This window comes from Copadichromis virginalis, linkage group LG15 (genome assembly GCF_057382275.1).
Source record: "Copadichromis virginalis isolate Kocher_CV1m ecotype Utaka linkage group LG15, C_Virginalis_male_GT1.1, whole genome shotgun sequence".
In the NCBI taxonomy this organism is placed as follows: Eukaryota; Metazoa; Chordata; class Actinopteri; order Cichliformes; family Cichlidae; genus Copadichromis; species Copadichromis virginalis.
Genome location: NC_140632.1, coordinates 9,923,119 through 9,948,494, shown reverse-complemented (window position 1 = coordinate 9,948,494; position 25,376 = coordinate 9,923,119). Strand labels below are relative to the sequence as shown.

The 25,376-nt window shown below is 38.2% G+C and overlaps 1 protein-coding gene across 1 annotated transcript in view; it reads left to right on the top strand.

The window, feature by feature from the left end:
• Positions 1-16,085: 16,085 nt before the first annotated feature.
• Positions 16,086-25,376, top strand: part of LOC146691829 (potassium channel subfamily K member 2-like) — a 30,143-nt gene continuing 20,852 nt past the window's right edge. The window contains exons 1-2 of the mRNA XM_085431814.1: positions 16,086-16,463; positions 19,873-20,186. Of these exons, the coding sequence (XP_085287940.1) occupies position 16,463; positions 19,873-20,186 (315 nt within the window). The 5' untranslated portion in view covers positions 16,086-16,462. The remainder of the gene's footprint in view (positions 16,464-19,872; positions 20,187-25,376) is intronic.

Here is a 25,376-nt window from a genome sequence, read left to right as displayed (position 1 = left end):
AGTTAAGTTCATGCTCATTTTCCATTTTCAGAATTTTATGAGATGTCGTTTTCTGAAAGCCTCAAACCTGCACCATTGCTTACAGGCTTGAGACAGTGATAAAGAAAATTGTATTCTTGAATTAAATCAAGGATTATATTCCATCCAGACAAGACGGATAATTAAATCTCTCCAAATTCAAGGGTCATTCGTGGTAACAAAGAAAAAAATCTTCTCAGGCTGAGTCGCCGTTCCCATGCATTTTATGTGTTTTGGTTTTGATAGATCCAAATAAAATATTGATGTGTGTTTACAGACATTTCTTAATATCACAGTTTTGTTCTTTTTTTTTAAATTTTCTGCTAGTGCCAAAGGGTTTCTTTCATACTGCAGAGGCGGTTGTGAGAACAGGGCATGCATGGGGAGAGGTTATGTAACAAAGAAAGCAAAGTGCTGCATGTTTTAGTGCTGCCTCAGCATTTTGTTTTTAAGATGTTTTTGCCCAGTATGTGTTGCAGTCCCAGACAGTGACAGCCCTGAGTGATATAATCCAAAATATAAACATTTAATTTTCTGTTAAAAATCCACTTTTTCCATTAGGGTTCTGGAAAACTGTTTCTTATCTCATCTGTTTCACACAGTTTAGGTAATTACAGGCTGCTGCATACCACCAAATTACCCAAATCACTTCTCTTCTTAGCGCCTGACAAATTGCAGCATTGAGAAAGGTAGGAGGTTCTCCTTCCTCTGCCTTAATTTGGGGTATTTTTGTGGCACACAGATATTTGTAAGGTGAATGTTCAATACATGGCTGAATTATTGATAAATTTGATGAATTTTACAGTGGAAAGTTCAGAGTATTCCAGGTCAAAAAATTCAAAATGCATGCCCATCATAGGAGAATATATGATGTCCAGCACCTAGACTATGAAATCACATGTAATATTGGAATGGAGTCTGAACTCTACATGAGATGAGTTGTGTGGAGTTGAGGCAAATCTTGAATGTAATTAGTTAGTTAGTTTATTTGCTTGTTTTAATCAATTTTAAATCATGCTTTTTATTTGTTTTTGTTTCTAATGTCTCTGTAAAGCACTTTGAATCACCTTGTTGTTGAATTGTGCTATACAAATAAACTTGCCTTGCCTTGCCTTGCCTAATTTAAAAACCTACCTAATTTTAACAGCATAATATCCAATCTTATTGCATATCCAATACAGCATTAATGGGATATTATGCGCAAAAATATTGCAAATGATTGCCATTTAAGTGGCTTTTATGATCAATTTTGCTGTCGCCTATTGTGGACTCTGGATAGCCGACAGCAAGTGATTGAAAATTAAAATAATAACCTAATAAACCAGAGAGCCAGGAGCCTTGTTGCTCCTTTGCAGTATTGCACTTCATTGTTGTTCAGCCTCAACATTGTGCCCTGGTTCAGCTAATGCAACTTGTGAAGCTATCAGTGTCTCTGAAAAGAAGTGCTTGAAATTATAGTTCAAAACTCTTCACTGGAAAATATCTTCTTGGCAACTGGAGAGCCGGCGTCATTAGTTCCAGCATTCGGGTCTCACGGGTGGAAAAGTTCTTCTCCAGCACCTCAGCAAACGGCATTTGAGGTACCAGGTTCATCTGGCTGTGAAAAACCTGCTGCTGGATCTGGTTAGCGGCTCCTTGACAGCTCTATGCACACTTGAAAAGAATGAATAACCCTCAGTAGCGTGAAGGGATTGTGTAAGCAAGCTGTCTACTGTGGCAAACGGTGCTTGTGCAGTTATTTTTATATCGTTCTCTGAACTGCAGAAGTTAGAGAAAGTTGCTGGAATAGGAAGATACTTTAGTACAAACATGAAAGACATATTATTTCTGGAGCACGTTGATGCTCTGAACAGATGGTCATTACTAACAAGTTAATTTCCATTTACTGAATAAAAATGTTGCCCTTCCTAAGCACCCTTTTCAATATGAAACCTTTTGTATTACGGCAGTTCAACTGAAAGCTTGATTTTTTTTTTTTAAAAATGTCAGCGCCATGCCATTCTTCTTCGACTTCCATGTGTTAAAGTGAGGAAATACCTTCTGAAAAGCGTACAACAGATGCTTTGTGGAGAGTTCTTCCACCACAATTTGCTATTCCTGGTATGTATGTCTGCAATTTGGACGATGGTTAGTTGCCCAGCAACACAAGCTGCAGTTATTGTGATCCTTTTAACGTGATGCTGGCACACAGGCACTGAAGATGCAAATACAGGTCAGTGAGTCAAGGTCCCCTTCCCGTCTCCTCTAAATCGCGCATCAATTAGGAACGCATATGAGGGAATCATATACTAGAAGTCAAACATGTTCTCTGTTCACTGTTACATAACTTAAAACGAGGGAGAAAGAACCTGTTGTAAAACTTCAGCATCACTTTTTTAAGCAAGAGTTCAGATTTCTTGCCAAATTCAGAATCATTGTTTGTTTTTGTTTTTTTAACAGTTTCGCTGCCAAAGCAGAGCCTCATATATGCACAAAATTTTACACCAAACATGCCCACAGGACTAAATGGGTGAAAAGCTGAATTATTTATGAAGGTTTAGCAGCAGATTTATTTTTTGATTGATCATTTTTACTGTAGAAGTCAACAGACTCTCTGCAATATACCATCTGGCATTCAGTTACACAAGAAAAATTAATGTGAGATGATGTGTGCAGGGAGCCCCACAGGACCCACAGGACTGCATTTGATTTCAAGAACATAAAAGAACAATAAGCTTTGTGGAGAAAAACACAGACAGGGATATTTTTGTGTCAACATCAGCATTTGTCTTGAAAGGCTTTGGCCTTTAGCATCTTGCCTCATTGTTTCAGTGATGTTTAAGTAGATGTGGGAGCTAGAAACAGAAAATATTGCAAGCAATACTTTAAAACATCAACCTGCTAATAACTGTCTATTTGTGAACTGTTTTTGGTCAGCGTTCATGTCAATAACATGGTTTCCACTTTGCTTTCATAGCAAGCTGTGATGGAAAAATACATCTAATTTCCTGAAACTGCTGCTAATGATCATCTTTTCATCAGGCGAAAAATAATAAAGAAAAGAAAGTATGCATCAGACTTTATTTCTATTATGAGCAGCAAGCTGATGTAATTTGGCAAGATAGGAGGTGCCTCTGTGGCGAAGGCAGACAAGTTAATTCTTGATTAGCGTCACATACAGAGTGTTGCAGGTAAACAGGACACCTTGTATTAACATCTAGCTGGCCGATATCTATTTTCTGACAGTTTCATTTCCACACAGGTGGCACCTGCTTTCTGGCGAGCATGACAAGATAGCAGAAGCACCTGGACGCGAACTACAAATATATCAGAGTCATTTCCCCTTTTTAGAATTTTCCGTGTGTGCATGCGTGAGTGACAAAGTAAGCAATATCTGTGTTGTCCTACATGGCAGGGAGCATGTGATCTAACACCCCCACTACTCATCGACTGGCGTGCAGCGCAGCGAGTGTTTGAAGAGAGCAGCAATAAAAATGTCTTTGCAGCAGCACAAGTTGAGAATGTAAAGCACGTTTTTAAACGAGAGGTGCTGAAAGCACCAGATAAAAAGCCAAAGTGAATATTTCAGCATAAAGGATTATCTTTTTTCTCTCTCACAAAAACCGTTAAGAATAAAGGCCTAATCGCAGGTTCGAAAGGCTTCAGATGGCGCAAATGAATTCACATGCACACAAAAAGCTGCCTTCCAAGTATAGTATTTGCCACTGAGATGAATGTTATCCAACTGATAATGAGCTGTTGGGCTGCAGCGAGTTGAAGTCTCCAAAAGGGAAAATGGGTAACCACAAAGTCAATGTGATAGGAAGCGAGGGAGGGCTCTTGTGGGGTTTTTTTTCTTATCAAAGCAACGCCACATAATCATATCCTTGGGCAACAGCTTATTATACAAGGTGCAAACCCCAGTGCTTCAGCAGACGCACACACTCACACACATTCAAACATAACCGTGAAGAGCTTTTTGTTTTCAGCTGAATTTCTGTATTAGTATCTACAAAAGCATCCCGTTTGTTAGAAGTAGGAATCAGGGGATCTTTTGTGGTTTGGTGATGTTGTTGCTCAGTAGTCGTGTTTGCAGGGAAGGACACAGTGGGAGTTAAATGCGAGAGCTCAGTTCACTTGTATGGATTACCTTCTTCAGCTCTCAGACGTTTATTGATCGGTCCATCTTTGTCTGACTGCTGCGTGTCACTCTCCTGTGAAGAGAGAGGGAAGTGCACAAGGAACAAGGAAGGGGCAGATTCCCCCATGTGCACACGTGTTTGTGCACATGTACTTAACCACATATAGATATAGAAAGAAAGTGGGCACAGAGGGGGAGGGGGAGCAATAGAATCTAGAGACAATTATTAAAACCGTCACTTCTCCAAAGACACCCGCTTAATTAATCAATCAATCAAATGCCAACAGTAAAATCCAAAGCAACGGAGAAAGATATCAGATATCACACACACACACACACACACACACACACACACACACACACACACACACACACACACATATATATATATATATATATATATATATATATATATATATATATATATATATATATATATATATATATGTAATAGAGCTCCTAATTTCACCACACAGATTGTTATCTAAAAAGCTCTTCACCCCTGTGTTATTTGTCCTGCTGCTGCTCCGTATGTGAGACACAGGTAAGACTCAATGTTGTGGGGACCTAAAGTTTTATTGAGACTAAAAGGTAGCACCACAATGTGAGTCATTACATTGTAAAGCGAACGAATGTTTTAATATTTTGGGTAAGGGTTAGTATTGGGCGAGTAGTGAATCTGATAAAGGTTAGAATACACCTTAGAAAACAAACATAGGAAGCTGTAATAGAGACTAAAGTCGTGCATCTAAGTGCTTGAAAACCTCCCCGCCAAATAGGTCTTCTCTCCCCGAGGAGAAGTTCCCCTTTTTCGTGACAGAATGCTCCACCAATCCCATAATAATCTTGAATCCTGCAGAAGGAAGAAAAGGCTGACAAGAGAGTCACAGTTAAGTCGAGGACACACCTACGCGGTCTATTATCTATGAGTAATATTGTGAAGGTACCCTTTGTGATATTTCTCTGGAAAAAAGAACATCTAATTCTGCCATGTGCAGTTGTTATGTATGTTTGGCACATCCCATTCTGAAAAAGCAGCGTTCAATAGCTTACACAACTTCAGCCCCACCACCTGCAGCTCCCTGTGAGCTCCTTTGTGTTTCTTGTTTGTTTCAATCATTTATTTATGAGTTATTTATGATATTTATGAGTTTATTTTTGTTTTTTTCCTATTTTTCAATGGATGTTGGCGTCCCTGTGTATCTAATTGTGGTTTTCACTTCCTGCCTTTGCCCCCCAACATCACCAATGCTTCATTTTCTTTAATTTGCATATCTCGCCTTTCTGTCTTTGTTGTATTATATATGCATTTCCCCAGTGTTCTTTGTAGCCCTTTAGTTTTTTTTGTATCAGTGCTTCTTGATCCTATCCTGACAGTTTCACATGGGATTTCTGTTACCAGTAACTTCATTTAAATATCTGTTGTGTTAGTGTATCAAGCCTGACGCCAGTGTCTGCGACTAGGTCCACTTTTTGTCCAAAAAGGAGAAGTGGCTGACAGAGATACAGCCTAATAACTGCCATCTGCATCTCATTAAATATAATATGGCTTTTCCAGCTTTTTATTATTATTACACACCATCTCAGTAAAGACACCAAACAGAGCATCAGAATGGAGAAGAACAGGGATTTAAGTGACTTTGAACATGACATGGTAGTTGCATGACAGGCTGATTTGAGTATTTCAGTAACTGCTGATCTACTGGGATTTTCCCCACACATTCATCTACAGAGAATGGGCCAAAAAAGAGAAAATCTCCAGTGAGGGTAGTACTCTGAGTGAAAGTGCCTTGTTGGTGCCAGAGGTTGGGGGAGAATGGCAAGATTGCTTCAAGCTGATGTGAGGGTAACTGTAACTTGATGGGACAATGGGACAAGCTTGGAGTGATGACTCAATTTCTGAAATATCTGCTATAATCGTAGGGTCGGAATTTGGTGCAAATAACATGAAAACATACATTCTATACTTCTTTGTATCACCAGTTCAGACTGGTGGTGGTGTAATGGTGTGGATAATATTTTCTTGGCACACTTCAGTTCCCTTTGTCCCACGTGAGCATTGTTTAAACACCATAGACTACCTGAATATTGTTGCTGACCACCATGTACCCATCTTCTGATGGCTGATTTTAGCAGGATAACTAAGTAAAACTAAGCTAAGCAAAGTCTCAATTTATTATGAACCATTTTCATATTTTTATTAAATAGAGTTATTGCAGGTTGGGGCATAAATGCGTTCAAGACTGTAGTAAATTAATCGTGCCCTGTGTGAATAATGTGATGGGCGTTAGAAGGCATGATGAATAAAGTGTCAAATCCAAGATTTTCAGAGTTGGCTTTGTATATGGAAGAAGATGTAACAAGGCAGGTATTGTCACACCTGCTGATTTTATATGCAGCGTTCATGATCACAGATGCAAGCTTAGTCAGCGATGCCCTTGTCTGCCACCACATTAATCTGAATTAACTCCCTCTTGCTGAGGTGTACAGGTGTGAAAGAGCAGTGTGGAAAAGATCACACTGAGGGAGGGGGGGGGGGACTATAAGATAACAGGAAGGATATGTGAGGGTGAAAAATCTAACGTATGAAGGGATTATCTGACATCCATAACTTTTCCATTACAATGTTTTTTTCATTAAATATTTTAAGGTTTAAACATTTGTGAATAAAATATGAGTTCATGAGTGTTGTGGAAATTTTGACACAAGCAGGTTGTCGTTATTTAGCCCTTTCAAAGGGGGTCAAACAATACAGAGTACAGCAGCAGTCTGCATGTTTCCTGATCCTCCAGTCCTCCTCTCCTCCCCTGTGTCTTTCTGTGTTCGTGCTAATCACACCTTCTGTTACAGCTGTTCCTCCTTCTTTGCTTCCCGCTACAGCACACCTGTGATAATTAACTCACCGGTTGACAATTCTGTGATCAGCTGTTGCTAACTACTTAAGGAGAAGGAAGCCCGTCAGCTAATGCTGAATTGTTAAGCTGGAAACAGTCTGTGTTGCTGGCGCTTCTTACTAGATGCTTTGTGGTATTTTGCTCCTGTTTCTTACCTGTTTTTTTTTCTCGTCTGCACAGGACTCCTGCTTCTCCATCTGACGCGACTTACTGAGAGACAGAGAGAATATTTTCCTGTAGGAATCAACTCTGTGGGTTTACCTGTGGGAGCCAAGAAATCCTCTGACTACTATTGCTTGCCTTTGCATTACTGTTGAACAGCCACTGTAAATAACCGCACTGAACTTATCATCCTGAGTCCGCATCGTGTCCTGCAGAACTCTCGAGTTATGATAGCATGACATTTGACATAGAAGAAAATCAAGCATAGAACCATTGGACAGAGCTGGGGTAATGAGACACCGTTTAACACAATCATTACAATAAAGAGACAACAGACACAAAAAACTGGTACAGGACATAAAAAACAAAGACGACTGGTATAGGCCTGATTACTAATACTTCTCAAGATGTATGAGAAAAGGAAACCCAAAGGAACCAAGAAGTAAACAAAACAATAAAGAAGAAAACAGAAACACAGAGAGACTTTTACTGCTACAATTACTACTATTAATAATAGTAATAGTAAGAATAAGAATAATAGACAATTAACAAAACCGGAGACTAAACAACATTACAAAAGTCAGCCTGAGTGTTAGAATCATAAGGGAAACAGGAATTAAAAACTTTAAGTAGTAGAACAATAGAAAAAAATCTAATATACAAATATATTAACTAAAGATTTCTAATTCAAAAACCAGTCCCAGAGACCATACTGAATATAAGTGAGGTCTGTGGCATTGATGATCGGGTAGTTTGTCCTATGTGGGATAGTGCGGATCGATACTGAAATATCGATTCCTCCGATACCAGTCATTTATGTTCTAGAATCGATTCTCACATTAAAATATCGATATTTTAGTAATTTAGGGTAAATTTGTAGTTTATCATTAACAAGAACACAGTGGAAAGAAACTATATCATTCGGATTGTCTACATTGGAAGGAACTACTTCCTCTTCCGCCTTTCATAGTCATGTGCGAAATATGGCTGTATAAATGTGTCGCAGCCCCTTGGCGTGCGCACTCACAACAATGACTGAGCGTAATTGGAGTCATGTGCGGACGTATTTTACATCCACAAACAGTCGAGACGTGGTTTGCAATACATGTGGCAAGAAAGTGAGGTGTTGTGGCAACACCACAAATTTGTCAAACACCTCAGAGTAAATCATATCAGAGAATCGACGAGCGTATATTGAGGCGAACTGAAGAGGAGGAGTGGACATGAACAGGTGCTGCTAGGGCGAGACAGACGTCTCTCACGGAGTCCTTTAGTGCTGCAGGCAGGCAAGGTGTTCAAATAGCGCACAACTTCAGGTTTTTTATTTCTATATGATGAACTCTGCATTATGAAGTGATAAGAACAAGTAATCTGATGTCCTGTAATCATTATGATGCTATAATTTGAGATACAATAAAAGATACAATAAATAAAATACAGTTTTGTACAAAGTATCGGTATCGGATCAGTATCGTCGATACCACCCTGAATTTTACTTGGTATCAGATCGGAAAGGAAATCAATGGTATCGCACATCACTAGTGTGGGAGAGCTGACTTAGTGTTTTTTAACAGCAGTAATGATCAGACTGTGTTACTCTTGCACCAAACTATCTTCAAAATATTCTCTTCAAACGTACAAAAAGATGATAGATTTGCTTTTTGCTTTCCAGCAGCCTGAGACATTATTTTAGACTTAGTCATTCTAACAGTGACCTTTGAGAAATACTGTGATTGAAATAACATCAGCATTGATCCAAATCCAACAGTTTCTTAAAACAACTAAGCCATTACAGCAGGTCAGGCATGGACATTATTTTTTCTGCAGAAATGATTGTCAGAAGGTTATCAGGAAGTAGAGCAACCCTCATTTATTTGAAATGCAAGGGAAATATTGTTATTTAACTTACCTTATTCATTTAATTGACATTTTATTACACTGAAATGCTGCTCTAAACTGCATTGTGTGTTATAAATGATGTTCTTTGTGACTTTGGTCCCCTGTGTAACAAGCTTCTCCCATGTATTTTTTGGAATATCCACCACCTTTCTCATGATGATCATTATCCCATGATTTTCATGGAGCTCCTGGCCATGGGTGATTGATGGTCACCTTATTACAAAGGTTCATGCTGATGATCTTGTAGCCCATGCCAGCACTGTGCAGGTCTACAGTCTTGTCCTGAATGTCCTTTGACAACTCTTTTATCTTGCTCTCAGTGGTGGAGATGTTGGAATAGGACAAAGTGATACTGTGGACATGATAAATTTAAGTTACTTCAATTAAGTTTAATTCAATTTGATTTATATAATGCCAAATCACAACAACAGTTTCCTCTAGGTACTTTATATACTATGTATAAGATAAAGACCCTACAATAATACAGAGAAAACCAAACAATTAAACAACCCCCTTGAGGAAGGACTTTGGTGACAGTGGGAAGGAAAACTCCCTTTTAACAAGAGGGTCTGCTTTTCAGGAGTATCTGTAATTGATTAATCCATTGTTGATTCTTGGTTTTTGTTTGATATCCTGTCTCTCTACATTAAAATTAAACCACAATGAAAATTAGAGACTTTATTTCTTTGTAAGTGAATAAATATACAAATTCAGCAGGGGGTCAAATAAGTATTTCTCCTAATATGGGCGTATTATGTGCATGCATCTGTGTGCACCTGCAGGTGTTTTGCGTGAGCAGGCGCTTTTGGACAAGTTCATTTCGCTCAGTTGTTCATGGTGATTGATTTTTGCAGGGCTCAGTTGACTGAGCAGGAAATGAAAGACTCCAGTCGACGGATAATGCAGCCTTTTTCCTTTTGAGCTTAATTATCCATCAAGAACCAGTGACTAGAACAACTCGACCCTACAATGAACATGAAGCACAGGGTTAATTAGACAGATGCTTGAGAGCAACATCAGTTATAAAGATTGTTTCCACACAAATGCTAATCGTGTGTCAAACTATGCATTATTGGCTATCCCCTGAACACAGTGAGAGTAACTGATACAAAAACAATGTGCAAAAAGGCTGCAATTAACTGGACTTCACTGAATCCCAGAGAGCAAGGCTGTTAAAGCATTGTCCCATGCAAGATGTATAATTCTCCTTTTTATAAGTTGTTTCAAACAGACTTTCTAAAATGTGTGCTGTCTTCATAGTAGGGGAGACCGGGGATAGTTGTAACGTGGGTCAGTTGTAACACTTCCAATTTCTCCAATCAGGGCTAAGTTTCAAATGATGTGACTCATCCTGTGCATGCCCAATTCAGTTCTGCTATCACATGTGAAAAATCAGCACATTTTGTCAAACACAGACAATTTAACACGAAAAAAAGTAATTTGTATGCCAAAAAGTAAGTTTTTCTACTTTATTTCAATTTCTAATAGCATTATCTGCTTTGCAGTTAAACTCATCAAACTTGAATTATGTTATTTGTATGTCTATGGGGATATATTCTGTGTAGGTCTTTAGAGCTAATGTTTTAGCCGTTGGCTGTAATGTAAGCTAGTTCATGGCTATAGGAGTCTGGGTCAGTTGTAACAGCAACAGTCTGGGTTAGTTGTAACAATAATGCAGATGTTACAACTTACCACACTATTACTTTAACTTATATTAAACAAGTTGGGGCAACGACATCAGCAGAGAGAGGTTCACTGGTCGCTTTTGTATATGCGGTTAATGCCATTGGCAACACAATTCCTCCACTGTTTGTGTTCCCACACATACATTATGCAGACCTCTGTGTCAGAGATGGACCAGTAGGAAGCACTGGTAGTGGAAATAAGTCAGGATGGGTGCAAGAAACAGATTTCCTCATCTTTCTGAAGCACTTTGCAAACCACATCAAGGTAAACCCTGAAAAAAATAATGGAATTGCGATGCTGGTGAACAACTACATTTTTTCAGCTTCATTGTTATGTTTAAAATTGGTGCAAGAGCTGTAGGTTATAATGCCCACTGAGCCAATGAGGCCAAACTCAAGGAAGACCAACCAAAATTAATGAAATATTCATTTGCAGAAAATTCCATAATTTGTCTTTTTGGGGGGTTGGAATATGCTCAAAAGTTAGATTTCTGCATTCTGTCACACACACACACACACAGCTACATAAATGGCTCTAAGTGCATTCATGTGTTGAATAAACAAAGATTACATGTTAATGTTTTGTTAGTACCCTTATTTCATTGTGTTACATTTTACCCCAGGATATGTTACAACTAACCCAGACTATGGGGTTAATTGTAACATTTCACTCTTTGTGTTTGAGACCATACCATGCAATGGGTAACTGTGCTGCAGAGAAAATAGCTGCACTATTTAATAGCAGAGACATGTAAATACTTTGCATTACATTTTGAATCCACTACCTTTAAAAGAGCTCCAATTTACAGACAGAAATGTCAAAAATGTTACAACTATCCCTGGTCTCCCCTAATTCGTTTTTAATGATTTTTTTTTCAATAGATTCAGTTTACTTTCAGAACTTGTTTGTGTTGGGCTTTCATTAAACCTACCTAAAAGAAACATCAGTATTTCATTAATACAAAATGACAATTTCTGTGGATACTGACATTGTTGTATATATTTTGTAAAATAATGAAGATCAGAAAATTGAAGATCGATCTAAATCTGATCTTTCTTGTTTTTTAATTCAAAAGGCTTGTGCTCCTAAAAACTGCTGATAGCTCTCTGCAGGATTTAGAAACTGCAACCTCATTAGAAAAGATTCAGGTGTGTATTCAGCAGGATTGGGGGCAGAGATGCAATTCATTTGTTCAGCACTAAACCCTCTGAGCTTTTACAATGCAAGTTTGCAATGAAGACTATATTATACAGATTTAATCACATGAAAGTATAAGCATTTCTGTTTGCTGATGTTGCTAATTATCTGTTTCCAGAGCTTTTTTTTTTAACATTACTGCAGTCACATTTTTGACCAAGGTAATATTTCTGCATGTCCTTGCATCTCTAAGCATAATAATAATAATAATAATGGATACTTTATTGATCCCCATGGGGAAATTACTTGTTTTTCTCTGCATTTGACCCATTCACTCAGTGAAGCAGTGGGCAGCCCACTAAGCAGGCGCCCGGGGAGCAGTGTGTAGGGACGGTACCTTGCTCAGGGGTACCTCAGGGTAGCCGTTAAGTGGATTCGAACCGCCGACCTTCCGATCACGGGGCGACCACGTTACCTACTGAGCTATCCCTGCATGTGGGAATAACAGCGAGAGTTGAAGCATTTAGAAACAGATCCTCAACCATCTGTTCCTAAGATACACTTTTTGCATCTCTACCAAATCTCTCTCTACCAAATATGAAAAATATGCCCTCAATAATACACCCCATAATGTTGATGCACAGTACACTCAAATTACCAGATGCAAAACATGCTATCGGGTTCATTATAATATAGGTAATAGAAATACAATGTGCAAAAAATACATTTGAAATGTAAATCTTTAAACCTTTGTGATTAAATTTTAATCAACAGAAATTTTATGTAAGCAACTATTACGTAAGAACCTTTTGTAACGGGTCATGGGTGAACTCTCAAGTGGCTTACTACAACAGCATCATTTCGCTGCACTATTAGGAGAAATTACTGTGGTAATATGGCCCATTAGTGCAACAATGTCACCCATAATAGGATTACTATCCTGATTGCTGTCTGTAACAAAAGCCATATGTTCCAGTTACAGGTGCTGTCCAGCTTGAGCGAAACAGTCTGCAAATTACGATGAATTAGGAACCATGTGCTCATATTTCATGGGGGGACTCATAATGAGATGAAAAAAAAACCTCTTCATGTCCAGAAATATCTAAACAGCTCTACTTCAAATTCCCAAATGATCCTCCTGACTAAATACCATTACTGCAAAGTTTAAAACTTAGGCAACACTGGTAGTGAACACTCACAGACATTTTATTAGGTATACCTTGCTTGTACCGGGCTGGTCCCCCTTTTGCATTCTTTAATTCAACAAAGTGCTGAAAACCTCAGAGATTTTGCTACTATAGATACTGATACGAAACTATCCCCCGCACTTCCATCGATCGTGATCTGTTGCTGCAAGGCAGAATGGATCTCTGCTTTTATGTTGTTCGTGGCAAATTCTGAGCATTATCAGAATGTCGCGACAGAAATCAACATTTATTGGACCAGGCGATATTTTTTCAATCTTCTGTTACTCATTTTGGATTAGCCTGTGTGAATTGCAGAAACAGTTTCCTGTTCTTACCTAACAGGAGTGGCATTCATGGTCTTCTGCTTCTGTAGCCAATCTGCTTCGAGGTGGGACATATTTTGCTTTCAGAAATGTTCGTCTACCTTTTCTATAATGAGAGATTTTTCTAGTAACTGTTGCCTTTCTATCAGTTTGAAGCAGTCTGCCCATTCTCCTCTGACCTCTGGCATCAACAAGGCACAGAAAACTGATGCTCACTGGATATTTTCTCATTTTTGGGCTGTCCTCTGTAAACCCTAGAGATTGTTGTGTGGGAAAATCCCAGCACATTCTGAAATACTCAGACAAACTCATTTGGCATCAACAACCATCCCACGTTCAAGTCACTTAAATCACCTTTCTTCTCTATTCTGATGCCGAGTTTGAACTTGACCAAGTCTACATGCGATTGGCTCATTTGTATTAATGATAAGTTGAATGGTGTACCTAATAAAGTGTGTTAATGTCACATAAAGCTGAAGCACATCACTACATATGGTCTCTTACCTCATTCATTTAACTTGGACGTAACCTTTAAATTTCTTCAGGTTTGCAAGTAATCAGAATGGCAAAACCATGAAGAAACAAATGTTATGTTTCAGCAGCTTTATACACTAAGCAGTGGTGAGATGGTCAAAAAGGCTTGCTGCTTTTACACTAAGAGCAACAAAAAAGATGACTATAGCCGAGGGTAAAACAGCTTTAAAGCAAAGTCAGAAAGATTTACAGCCACTCATAACCTACAGTGGTTTTGTAGTTTCTGTTGACAGAACATTACAGCATTAACTGCTGAAAGACTTTGCAGCGGGTGTTATAGCAGCAGAGCGAGCATTATATTATATGCATGTATTCCACTTGAGTGCAAATAAATTCTGCTCTGCTGCTTGTTGGACTGATGTCTGACTTGGCTGAGGACACAAGCTGAACCAAAAAATTCAGCCTCTGACTGATACCAGCTCACAACAGCATGTTGACAACTAAGAAATAATTTGTACTGACTCATAGTCTCTCATTTATTATGGTTCAGACAATCAATGGCAGTTCTCTTTGGGTAAACTGGAGTTAATATTTGATGAGTAAATGCAATCCCTTGAGCCTTTCAATACACATTGCTGATATGACCGCATGTGAGACACAAAAGCCACAATGTAAGTCTCTCATATTTTATCCAGGAATGGGTTTTTCTTCTGTTGAATGATAAATGAATGGAGAAATTAATGAAAGTGTCACACATGTACAGTACCTCTGCGATTAATGCTCTGAAATGATTAATCGCAGATTACTTGGATCCTGACAGTGTGACCAGCATCCATCATAAACAATGAAACCACGACTTACCTAGAAGTCGTGTCCTGGAGGACCTAAAAAAAAAAAAAAACCCTCCCAGATTCTCTGAGCATGTGAGTGCAGATTGGATGCTTGAGTGAATTAAAGTAATTTAGAGAAGGAGAAATGAACAGATGGCCAGAAAAAGATTATAATGGAAAAGGAAAGGATGGAACAAATGGTTGAAAATCTATGAAAGAACACGCGGTTATTAAGAGCAATCTAAAGCATTTTTAAAGTGCGGTTGCAGACTACATGTTTACAATTCTTTTCATTTAGCGTTTTCCCTTCTTTAAATGAAAATTTTGTCCTCTTTAACCTCAACTACTGTCCCAACAAAACATCAAAAAAATGCACAAAATAGAAAAAAAGTAGAAATCAATCATGTATGATATCATTATGACTTGTATAATTTATGCATTGGTTAGAAAATGAAATAAACATTTAAAAAAAAAGGAGAAAATCAAATATCTGTTAAAGGGATCACGTTTTTCTTTCAAAGACGCCTTCCTGATTAATGAATCAATCTAATGCCAGCAGTACATCAGTATCAAAGCATGAAAGAAAAACAGAACTACTCCAATTCAATTAGCTGCAGCTGATCATGCATGTAATCAATACTGTGGTCTCATCTGCACACACACAAACACACACACAAGGGCAGGTAAAGGAGCTGATCAGCAACTGACCATCAAATTACTGAGAATCCTTGTCAGTGTTGGTTTTCATGTGGAGGTCACGTCTGGATGCCAAGGTAAAGATAACAAGCAACACAGGGGACATAAACCTTACAGACAGTCTCACAAATTCAAATTAATTTAATTAAAGCCAGGCTTCAAAGCGTGGAGCTGCAACCTGGCTTTTTCCTGGAGGTGAGATATGGCCCGTTGACTGGGATGTTGCCAGTTTAGTCCAGTAAGAAGACAGCTCTATTTATTTATTTATTATTATTATTATTATTATTATTATTATTATTATTATTATTATTATTTTAACACCAAAATGGTATTTAAAATGGCCTATTTTGGTAAAATTCATGCTTTTTAAGGTGAGTATTCTGTAGTATTCTATATGCTCTTCAGCTCACCATCTACCAAGACGTGGATGTCAGACAGGTCTGCTTTCTGGTTCTGAAGCTGAATTGTACATTTGGATGATGCTGGAAGGAAGAAAGTGGTGATCCTTTATAATATATGAACATATAGAGGGTTTTTTTAATGGAGTGGAGGTTTTAAGGAATCCACATCTCCCTTAGGAGGAAGTTTCTCTCTCTCTCTCTCCATCTCTCTCTCTCTCTCAAAAAGAGAGCACACGGTCACTGTGAGCGCAGCCGGAATGCGCCACAGCGCATCCAGCAGTGTCACACTGATGAAGCGCGTCTACTGACCCTGACAGCCCAAACCTTCCCTCCGTAAAAGCACGAAATGCCTGCAAACACCTGGCTGGATTTCGCGGAGGCGGTCTGTTCTCCGTGTTCCTTTTACGCTCTGTCTCAGCGTTGCTTTTGCTAGGAACGCGACGTCCTGGATGCGTTATCTCCAGTGACGCTGATGTGAAGCGCAGTTCGCTGAAGCCATGTGAAGAGCGGACATGTCTCTTGTCGGGAGCACCGGAGGCAAAACGCGAGTCCAGTAGAGGAACAGTGCTCGCACTTTATTGGAGAGCAAAAAAGATCCATCCATGAGGAGACGAAGAGAGAAGAGATGGTAGAGAAGTAAGTACGCAGACAAGTTGGAAATATAAGCCTAGCAAATGACGATTAGCTGCTTTTATTCTTCGTGACTTATAACCTGTTATCAAGTTTGCACTTTAGAGAAGATGTTAAGGGGGGAAGCAACCGTTCAGTAGGTAATCGGTTCACTGATAATTGATTGAAGGTTAATACCAGGGATATTTGAACTATTCGTATTATTGTTTTGAACTTGATGACACTTTTACTTAATTATAGACAAGAAAGCGACATTTTTAATTAGGTAGACCCATTAAAAATGGACTAATATAATAAAAGTGCTTACCGCAGTTGCGTGTATGTGCAAATAACCATAAAACCTAAAACAGTCCTTTTGGTTTTCACTGGATTGTTTTTGAGCGAGTGATCCTCTCCATGAGTTGTTTACTATAAAATTATGTCCAGGACCTCTCGGGGTGGTTATGTAATTGCATCTACTGTAGCAAGCTGTTTAGGAAACGGGTTTGTGACAAAGAGTTATAAATTTGTAATGAGCGTCCATTCAGTTGCTTTGCACATTTATACTATGGGACAGCAGCCAAAATAAATAAATACATGCATGCATGCATACATACACGTATTTAAAAAATATATAAAGATATAGTATTTTAACTCATGGAGTGCAAAGGGTTGCATTCTTCTTTCTTCATTCTTCTTCACATGTTTTGCATGCACAGATTGATTGATTAACAGATCGATTGAAGTGATATTTGGGAGTTTTATATCAGTCTCACATGTATATTTATTGGACATAATTCGGAAGAGGATCGAGAGATAATGATGCCGGTTGTAAAATTAGGGCTGATGCATTGTGTTTTTTTTTTTTCCTTCAGTGTGAACACAATGTGAATGAAAAGTGTCCAACCTCATGCTGATCGCTGGGGTTGAGGTGGCGCTGTTTCTTAAGAAAAACATTATAAATGTAATTAGACAAACCAAGTAAAAAAAACATTATTACTTATAACAGCGTTAAAAAAAAACTGCCATTCCTACTGGACTTCCATTTTTAAGATTTAATGATCAGCTTTTCTGCCAGGTTACTGACATTTTAAGAAGGTGATGGCATTAAAATACTGCAACAGAAAGTTTCACTATAATATCTAATATTAACGTTTCTGAACTATCTTTTTTCTTTTTTAGCAGCCAAAAAACAAAAAATTGTTAGCTATATGCCACAAAATTCAGAAATTGTCTGCACAGAGGTCATCTTAGGTGATTCCAGTGATTCAATATAAAATACAAAAAAAAAAAAATGCTGTATATACAGTTTTTGTTCTGTTTTACATATATATAGTCAGTCCTCATGTATTTACACTGTGCATATAGTAACTTATTATCCATCCCTTATCTATTCCACTATGTATTACATCTTTGCACCATTGCATCTTAAACATGCTTTAATTGTTTTTGTCTGTCTCATTGTGTCTGTGTCATGCTGATGTCATGTAGTCAGTATTGTCTGTTACATGCAATGAAAGCAAAGAAAAAAACGGAGCCTAATTCCTTGTATGTGTACAAAGCAGATTCTGATTCTTATTATTCACCAGATATAGATATTTGACGTTAATCAATCAGTCAATTTAAGATTGTTTTTCAGAACTGTGCAGCTTCCCTGGTAAAGTCTAATCTTTCTCTTTCTTCAGTGTAACCAGTAATTTGAACCTTGTTGTAAAGTTGTTCTATTTCCAATCATGATGTCTCTTCATTGTAAACTTTAAAAGTGATCAGCTATCTCCTCGAGTGTGCTTGACTTGGTTACTTCTGCAGTTCACACCTTTTTGGCTCAGTCAGCCAGTGCATTCATTCTTTTTAAGAATTAACCAAATTGTTGATTCAACTGCTCCTTTGTTTTTTCAGTCTAATGATGTCCTCACTTGCACTGACATCTATTTGGGCATCATATTCAGAATTGAAACGAAGGCTACCAGAGCTTTTATTGGCCTAATTTGTCATGAAACAACAAATTAACAGCCCTCACCTGCTCATGAAACCGTCTGTCAGTCAATTGTCCAATTAATTTTGAGTATCTAGAAATGGAGATCGTGTATAATAACGTCTGATTCCAAAACAAAAAATGTGTAAAAGCCTTGAAACAAGGCTGAGCCCAGACTCTGTTTTATTTTAAATCCTTTGTTTATGTGAAGAGGAAAAAATTTAACTGTCAAAAACTTAAGGACCCAACTGTATACATTGAGAGATAAAACATTACAATTCAACCCTGCTCTTTTCTTTAACACATTAGTCCAGATTTTCTTAAATATACATGTGAAAGAACCTTTTTCCACATCTGCTCCATGCTTGCCGGTCTTCTGGACCCGACAGGATCCTGGTAGTTGGTCAGAAACTTTCCATTTCCTTAAGGAAATGAACTCCTCCCTGTGCTTGAGGAATTTAGAGTAATGTAGGGGGAAGGATAATAAAATCCTGGGATGGTTATAAACCACTTCGTGACTGGAAGAGAAGGTGTTGAAATGCCTCTTCGACCCATTACACAATTATAAAGTGTTCTTGAGACTATCTCGCTTGCCCTGACACAAGTTTCTCAGAGAGGTCACAAAGAAATGGTAACTGCCGCTCAGTGTTGTGTAGTATATATCAATTTTGAGTTCAAGACAAGTTAAAAGTTTTATGCCTTTTAGGATATATATTTGATCCACAATAGGCAGTTTAAACAGAGTATGGGTTGTGGTTGAGTTTGAAGTTGAAAGCAGCTCTTTGAAGTAAATTTATGAGTCAGAAATGCCTGTAAACCATTTAAACAACAATGTTTTGAAGTGTCAGGTATTTAAAAATATGAAACTGAAAATCATTTGTACTCGTTTACATTTTAAAGACAGATAATTAACAAAAGCAGTTATAAATAACAGTCTGCAATAGTGTTCCGGGACAGCCAGTCCTGGAACATTTTATGAGTTTAAAGGGTGGTAAGATTTCTAATTATCTCACAAACTTTTTCCTTTATGTGATGAAGAAGCAAACAGTAATTTAAACAGTTAGTTAAATGACAGAATCAATAACTGGCAATTATTTTGTTGACTAAACCATCTTTTTAGGCAGAAATATCACAGCTCCTTTGGTCCAAGCTTCTTCAGTGAGAGCTCCTTTTTTGTTTGACACATTTGTTAAAGGTTTATTATTACATTTAGCCCTGTTTAGTTGGAATGAATAAAACATATTATGATACTGCACTGTCTGGATGGTGACCATGGGAAATAGTTACTCGCAACCCTATTATATTATATTATGCAAATCTCATATGGCGCATATTGTTTCCTGTTTATGTCTGTGATAAAAAATAGCACAACCAAGTCTAATCATAGGAAAGGTGAATGATGTGATAAATGAGGAAACATGTAAAGACACTGATCCACGTAAATCATTTGTGTCCTTGCAGTGGCTGCACCTGACCTTCTTGACCCAAAGGCTGCCGCCCACAACTCCAAGCCTCGCCTGTCGTTTTCAACCAAACCAGTGGTGCTGAACACCCCAGAGGACGAGTGCGACACTCGGACTACGGTCATGAGGTGGAAGACCGTATCAGCTATCTTTTTCCTGGTGGTGTTGTACCTTATCATTGGGGCAACAGTGTTCAGAGCGCTTGAACAGCCTCACGAGAGCTCCCAGAAACTGGCCATTCTTACTCAAAAGCTGGACTTCTTGGTTGCGCATGCATGTGTAAACTCCTCGGAGTTGGAAGAGCTGGTCCGGGTAGGTGGAAGCTTTAGTGCCATAATAATAATCCTAATTTATTCTGTTGTGCAGGTCTTAATGTGTAGCAAAACACAAAATTTGTCTGCAGATTTTTAAAACTCAGGGAGAACACTGAGCACTGTGCAGTTTGTACCTGGCAGCTTAATGTTGTTTAAGCACCCCTGAAACCCTACCCTGCCTCTAACATTATGCCTTGCAGAAAAGTATAATAACTGTAAATAGTTTTTACCCCACAGCTGTAAAAGTCTGATGGAGTATTGTCGTCACCCTGCCGGGGAACGACCAGGGGGTGTCAACACCCAAGTTTGCAAATGTGATAACTCAAGAACAAGGCGACGTAGGATTTTGACATTCATACCATAGTTACAGCTAAGAATCTCAGAAGAGTTTGAATCTCTTGTTATATCCATCACCATCTTTGTTCCAATGCAGGACTCTCTGACTGCCATGTGTCTCTGTCATAATGTCTTTGTTTTAAAGCTAAATAATACCATTCTTTAAAGATAAGCAAATTTGGGGTTCTTTTGTACCTTTTCTTATCCATGAAATGCATTTTTCAACAGTGATTTGTGAGGGTTTTAGAAGCCTTAGACAATTGATACAGGGTTACAAATCATGAAATGCATCTGTTTTGCTAAATGGAACTTTAAAACAAAGTTTCATTCTAGGGAATTCCATATCACAGCATATCTTTACTTACTTTTTATCTGCAGTTTCATTTGAAGCAACAGAATCGAACCATGCAGGGAACTTTTTATTTTCTTGAGCTCACCATATGCCAAGCACCGGAAAATTACTACTTGAGGCTGAGACTAGCGCGGGAGTACCTTAAGAGAGGCACGTTTAAATGTTTTTTGAGCTGTAAACTAAATGACATGGAACCCATCATTGCTGGAGGCTGATGCTAATTTTGACATTTCTATTAAAGCTATTACAAATTAGCATGGGATGAACAAAAGGGCTCAACAGCCCATCTACTGTTTAATCACCCCAAATCTTGAATGCTAGTGCTGATGTAAATCTAACCATTTTGAACTGCTCTGCAAAATAAAATATACAGAAAACGAATATAAACTATGAATTGCAGCAAAATAAAGCACAATACTGCCAAATTACCCATCTGGGTCCTCAGGTTTGTGTTATGTTTGCCCTTTGGGTATTCAATGTTTGCTGAAAAGAAAGTCAAAGATGTAACTACAAATCAAGCCATGAAGTCTCAAGTTGAACTAGTAAATCTCACTAAATGAATCCAATCCGTCAACTTGTAACTGCACATCAGTCACTAAAAATAAAAATGCACTAAAAAAAGATATATTGACGGTGCAGCCGTTTAACTCGTGAAGTCACGACTGTTTCTCTATGGATTAGTTTATCTAGCAGGCAAACTTGTCAGGGTTGATTAAAAGCATTTCCTCTTGGGGAATCTTGTTGGAGCATTGCACTTGTGGATGATGATTACTTTTCTAATGTGCCAAAGCTGAAAGGTCTTAAATCTCAAGGGAAAAATGATTTTCTACCTTTTCTAAATTTGGCCGCTAGCTGCAATTTCTCATTAAGAGTCTGCCACTTGGAGCCAAGAAAAACACCTTGTGAGTGGAGCAAACATTTTTAAAATTTTGTGGCATTAAAGTAATAAAAGTATTGGCATACGCTGTTTATAGTACATGTGTGCTCTAACATAATTAAAACCAATTTCACGCTGAAAGGATTTATTACTGCCTGTATTGAAAAATGTGTCGTGGCCACAGTTGTAACAGATGGCGGTTATTTATCTTTAAATTGCCGAGTTAATGTTTAATGGTGATGGTGGTGCTTTCAGAGCCGAGATCATCCGTCTTTCACATTGTTAGAGTGAAACCTGAGGCTCTGGACAATGGAAATCATCCTTCCAGCTCTCTCTTTCGGTCCCACTACCTGTTACATGACGTCCAACAATAGGGCTACGACTATACAGTGAAGCTTATTTACGGTTAAGACATACTTAAAAGCACATCATCAGGAAAACATATGGAAAGCCAGCAGTAGCAACAGTTGATTCTGCATCATCGTCATCTAAAAGTAGGAACCCACGTAACAACTTACATGACAAAAAGCAACTTTTTTTGACAATATGCACTGAGATTGGATCAGTCTGTAACAAAGTAGGAGTTTTTTTGACAGACCATCAGCTGTAAAACTGATAAACAGGATGAGGATGTTTTTTGCTATACAAGTATGTCTCTTGTCCTGCGTGTCCCTTTTTCTGCAGACTGTCCTCTGTCTTTAGATGCATCTGAGCTCTATGGGTTTCCTGGACTTCTGGAGCAAATTGGAACTAATTACTTGCTCAAGAACTTAACCTAAAAATCCAGGGCGAGTTGTCTCTGGAAGCATTTAGAATCACTTTAATGTTTGGTATTTTGAGGCTAATTGTAAGGCAGATAGCAGTGTTGATATAAATCTTTTATTGTGTTTTCACGAGACTAGAATCCAGCCAAACTCTAGTCTCGGGCAGAGGTGGGCAGAGTAGCTGCAGTGAGTACACCAGCCTTTCAAGTAACTATTACTCTTCTGATCATTTATTGATAGGCAGCTTCAACTGAGGTCCCCCCCTCCCCCTCCCTCACACGCACACTTTTTCATAATGATGTATACAAACACACACACATGCACACACCTTTGCAGGTTCCTGCTGATAAAACACTACTCAGCAGAGGATTGAGGAGATATGTGCTCTCAAAGGGAGTAATTAAAAAAAGTGAGTGATGTTAAAAGCTCCAACTCTTTCTCTCCGGTCTATTTGCCTCAGCTTTGAGACGTCCACTGCGGTCTTCACGTCATCCTTTCTTATCTTTTATTAGTTTGCATATAGCTGAGTGCCAAAGCGGTGAATTAATAAGCTCACTTGGCTGGGACACAAAAGGGGGCTGACTGAGCCAGGGCTTTCTGATCTAATGATTTGCTAAATTGTGTTTTTAAAGCCACTGTGAATGTAGTGGAATTAACTTTGACCTCCTCCTCCTCCTTCGGTTTATTTGGGAATTATGAGGTTTAGACAAAAACATGATTAAAAGCTAATCTTGGTACATGTATTAAGTCTCATAATACAGCTGTCCTCCAGTGGGCTCTACCAACTCTATTATAGCAGCTAATGAGTGGAGAAAACTGTAAATCAATTAATTCTATGCTTTTGTGCTTTTCCTAATTGTCGTCATTTGAGCTCGTTCTAGTGACTGATGAGCAACATACGGTGTCTTGTACACTTACTATATTATAGCAACGTAACTCCAAACCTGAGGTCTATTCATATTAAATCCAGCTGATGGAAATAATTAAAAAATTCTAACTCTTTTTGGTTCTTTTTAATTCTTATTCTTATTTTTATATTTTTATGACAGTATGTTTGCACTGAAGCACCGCAGCAATTTCCTAATGTTGTAAACCTGCTCAACATTTGGCAATAAAACCCTTTCTGATTCTGATTCTGATTCAATTCTTACATTTATTAAAAGAAAAGCCACTCAAGAATTAGATCCTTTTTAGATCTTTTTTCTTGGCCTCAAACTGAACAGAATGCATAATCACAGGGGAGTAAAAGCTTTAGTCCAGCGAAGTATTCCTCTGCAAGTTAATGGCATCAGATCTGTAGTAGAGTATCTGCTCCCCTGTCGTTTCAAAGTGTTTCTCTTTCATTTTGTCTCAGTAATAATTCTAGCGAGTCTCTTTAGTTGCCACTTGGGCCAAAAATGCTTTTTTCTTACTGCAGTAAATTAAACTGTTCCCCTGTTGACCTGAGTCTCTCTCTCTTTTTTTTTTTAAACCTGGTGGGATCAAGTTAATCCAGCATTCAGAGGAAATGACAGTTCACTAGCCTTGATCTTTTATCTTTCTTGTTTTATCTTGATGCTGTAATCCTTGATACCAAACAGCCAATACGATCCTTCCTCTCCATCTCCTAGTAGCAGAGAGAGGCCGGGGTTTGTTTGATTAATTATATTAGCTGAGTCTGCTGTACTCATCGATGTCTTATTTGGCTCAGGTTTACTCAAGCTGGAATCTCTGTCCATGGATCTGAAACATCAGTAATCCAAATGAATGCGTCATGATGAATCTGTGACAGTTTCCATGGTGCTGTATGCGGTAGACTGATTTTTTAATTGTGCCCTTTTTCTCTCTTATTACACCTTAGATCTAAAATCAGAGTTCTCAGAGTGTGTCCTTGGGTAACTTTTTGTGCAGTCCATGAGGAGGAAAAAATTAGTAGACTAAACAAGGAAATTTTCATAATATTCATAACAAGGAATTCAAACATTTTATTCACATACACATTTTTCTCTAGCGACCAGTGGTTACCTGGGCAACTCTCAGCTTTACAGCTTTACCTACATACTGTAATATCTGTGCAGGTTATACACTAGTGATTAGAGATCGATATAGGTTAAGTAGGTCAGTTGAACTAGTCAACTCCCCCAAAAAAGAAAAGAAAAACAGTTAGAAACAGGTAGCAGGAAGAGCAGGAAGATCACAGACACAGACTGTTGTGTGCTATTGTACAGTACTGTTGTAGTATTGTTATTATATTCCATTAACACACTTTAACCTCCTAAGATCCAGAAGACAAAATGTTCTTTTTCAAAATTGTAATTTTTTTACGTTTTATGTTCTGCTTCTGTCCCTTGAAGTGGACATCAGGTCTTGTTTGATCACAGAGTGATATGATGGCTGAGTTGAGCAGAAACATTTATGGATATATAAAGACAGATAGAACTATAGAGGTGGAGTCAGGAGCTGTCAGCTGTCATTTTGGAAGGGGCAAAATGATGACCCCCAAAGTTGATCACGGATAAGACGTATTGCATAAGCAGGGGCTCTGAAGTTTTGGGATGTGGTTTGGAATTATTAGGCTTGTTGCATTCTATTTGGAAGTAAATTTTTAAGTTCAAGTTTTAATGCTTCCTTTGGAAATGACCATTTCCACCTTGTTTGTGTGCTGATTTTTTTCTAAAACCTTATTGTCTGTTTTCTGTTTGATGGAACCAGAGGACCACCCATTTGGTGGTTTTGGGCCGTGTCGTCCTGTTTTCATGTTTCATGCTAAAAACTATTTCAGCATGGTATTTATGCTATTTTCACTTTTGTAAGTGCTGACATTTTTTTCTTCTCAAACCCGGTTGCCTGTTTTCTGTTTGATGTTATCAGAGGACCACC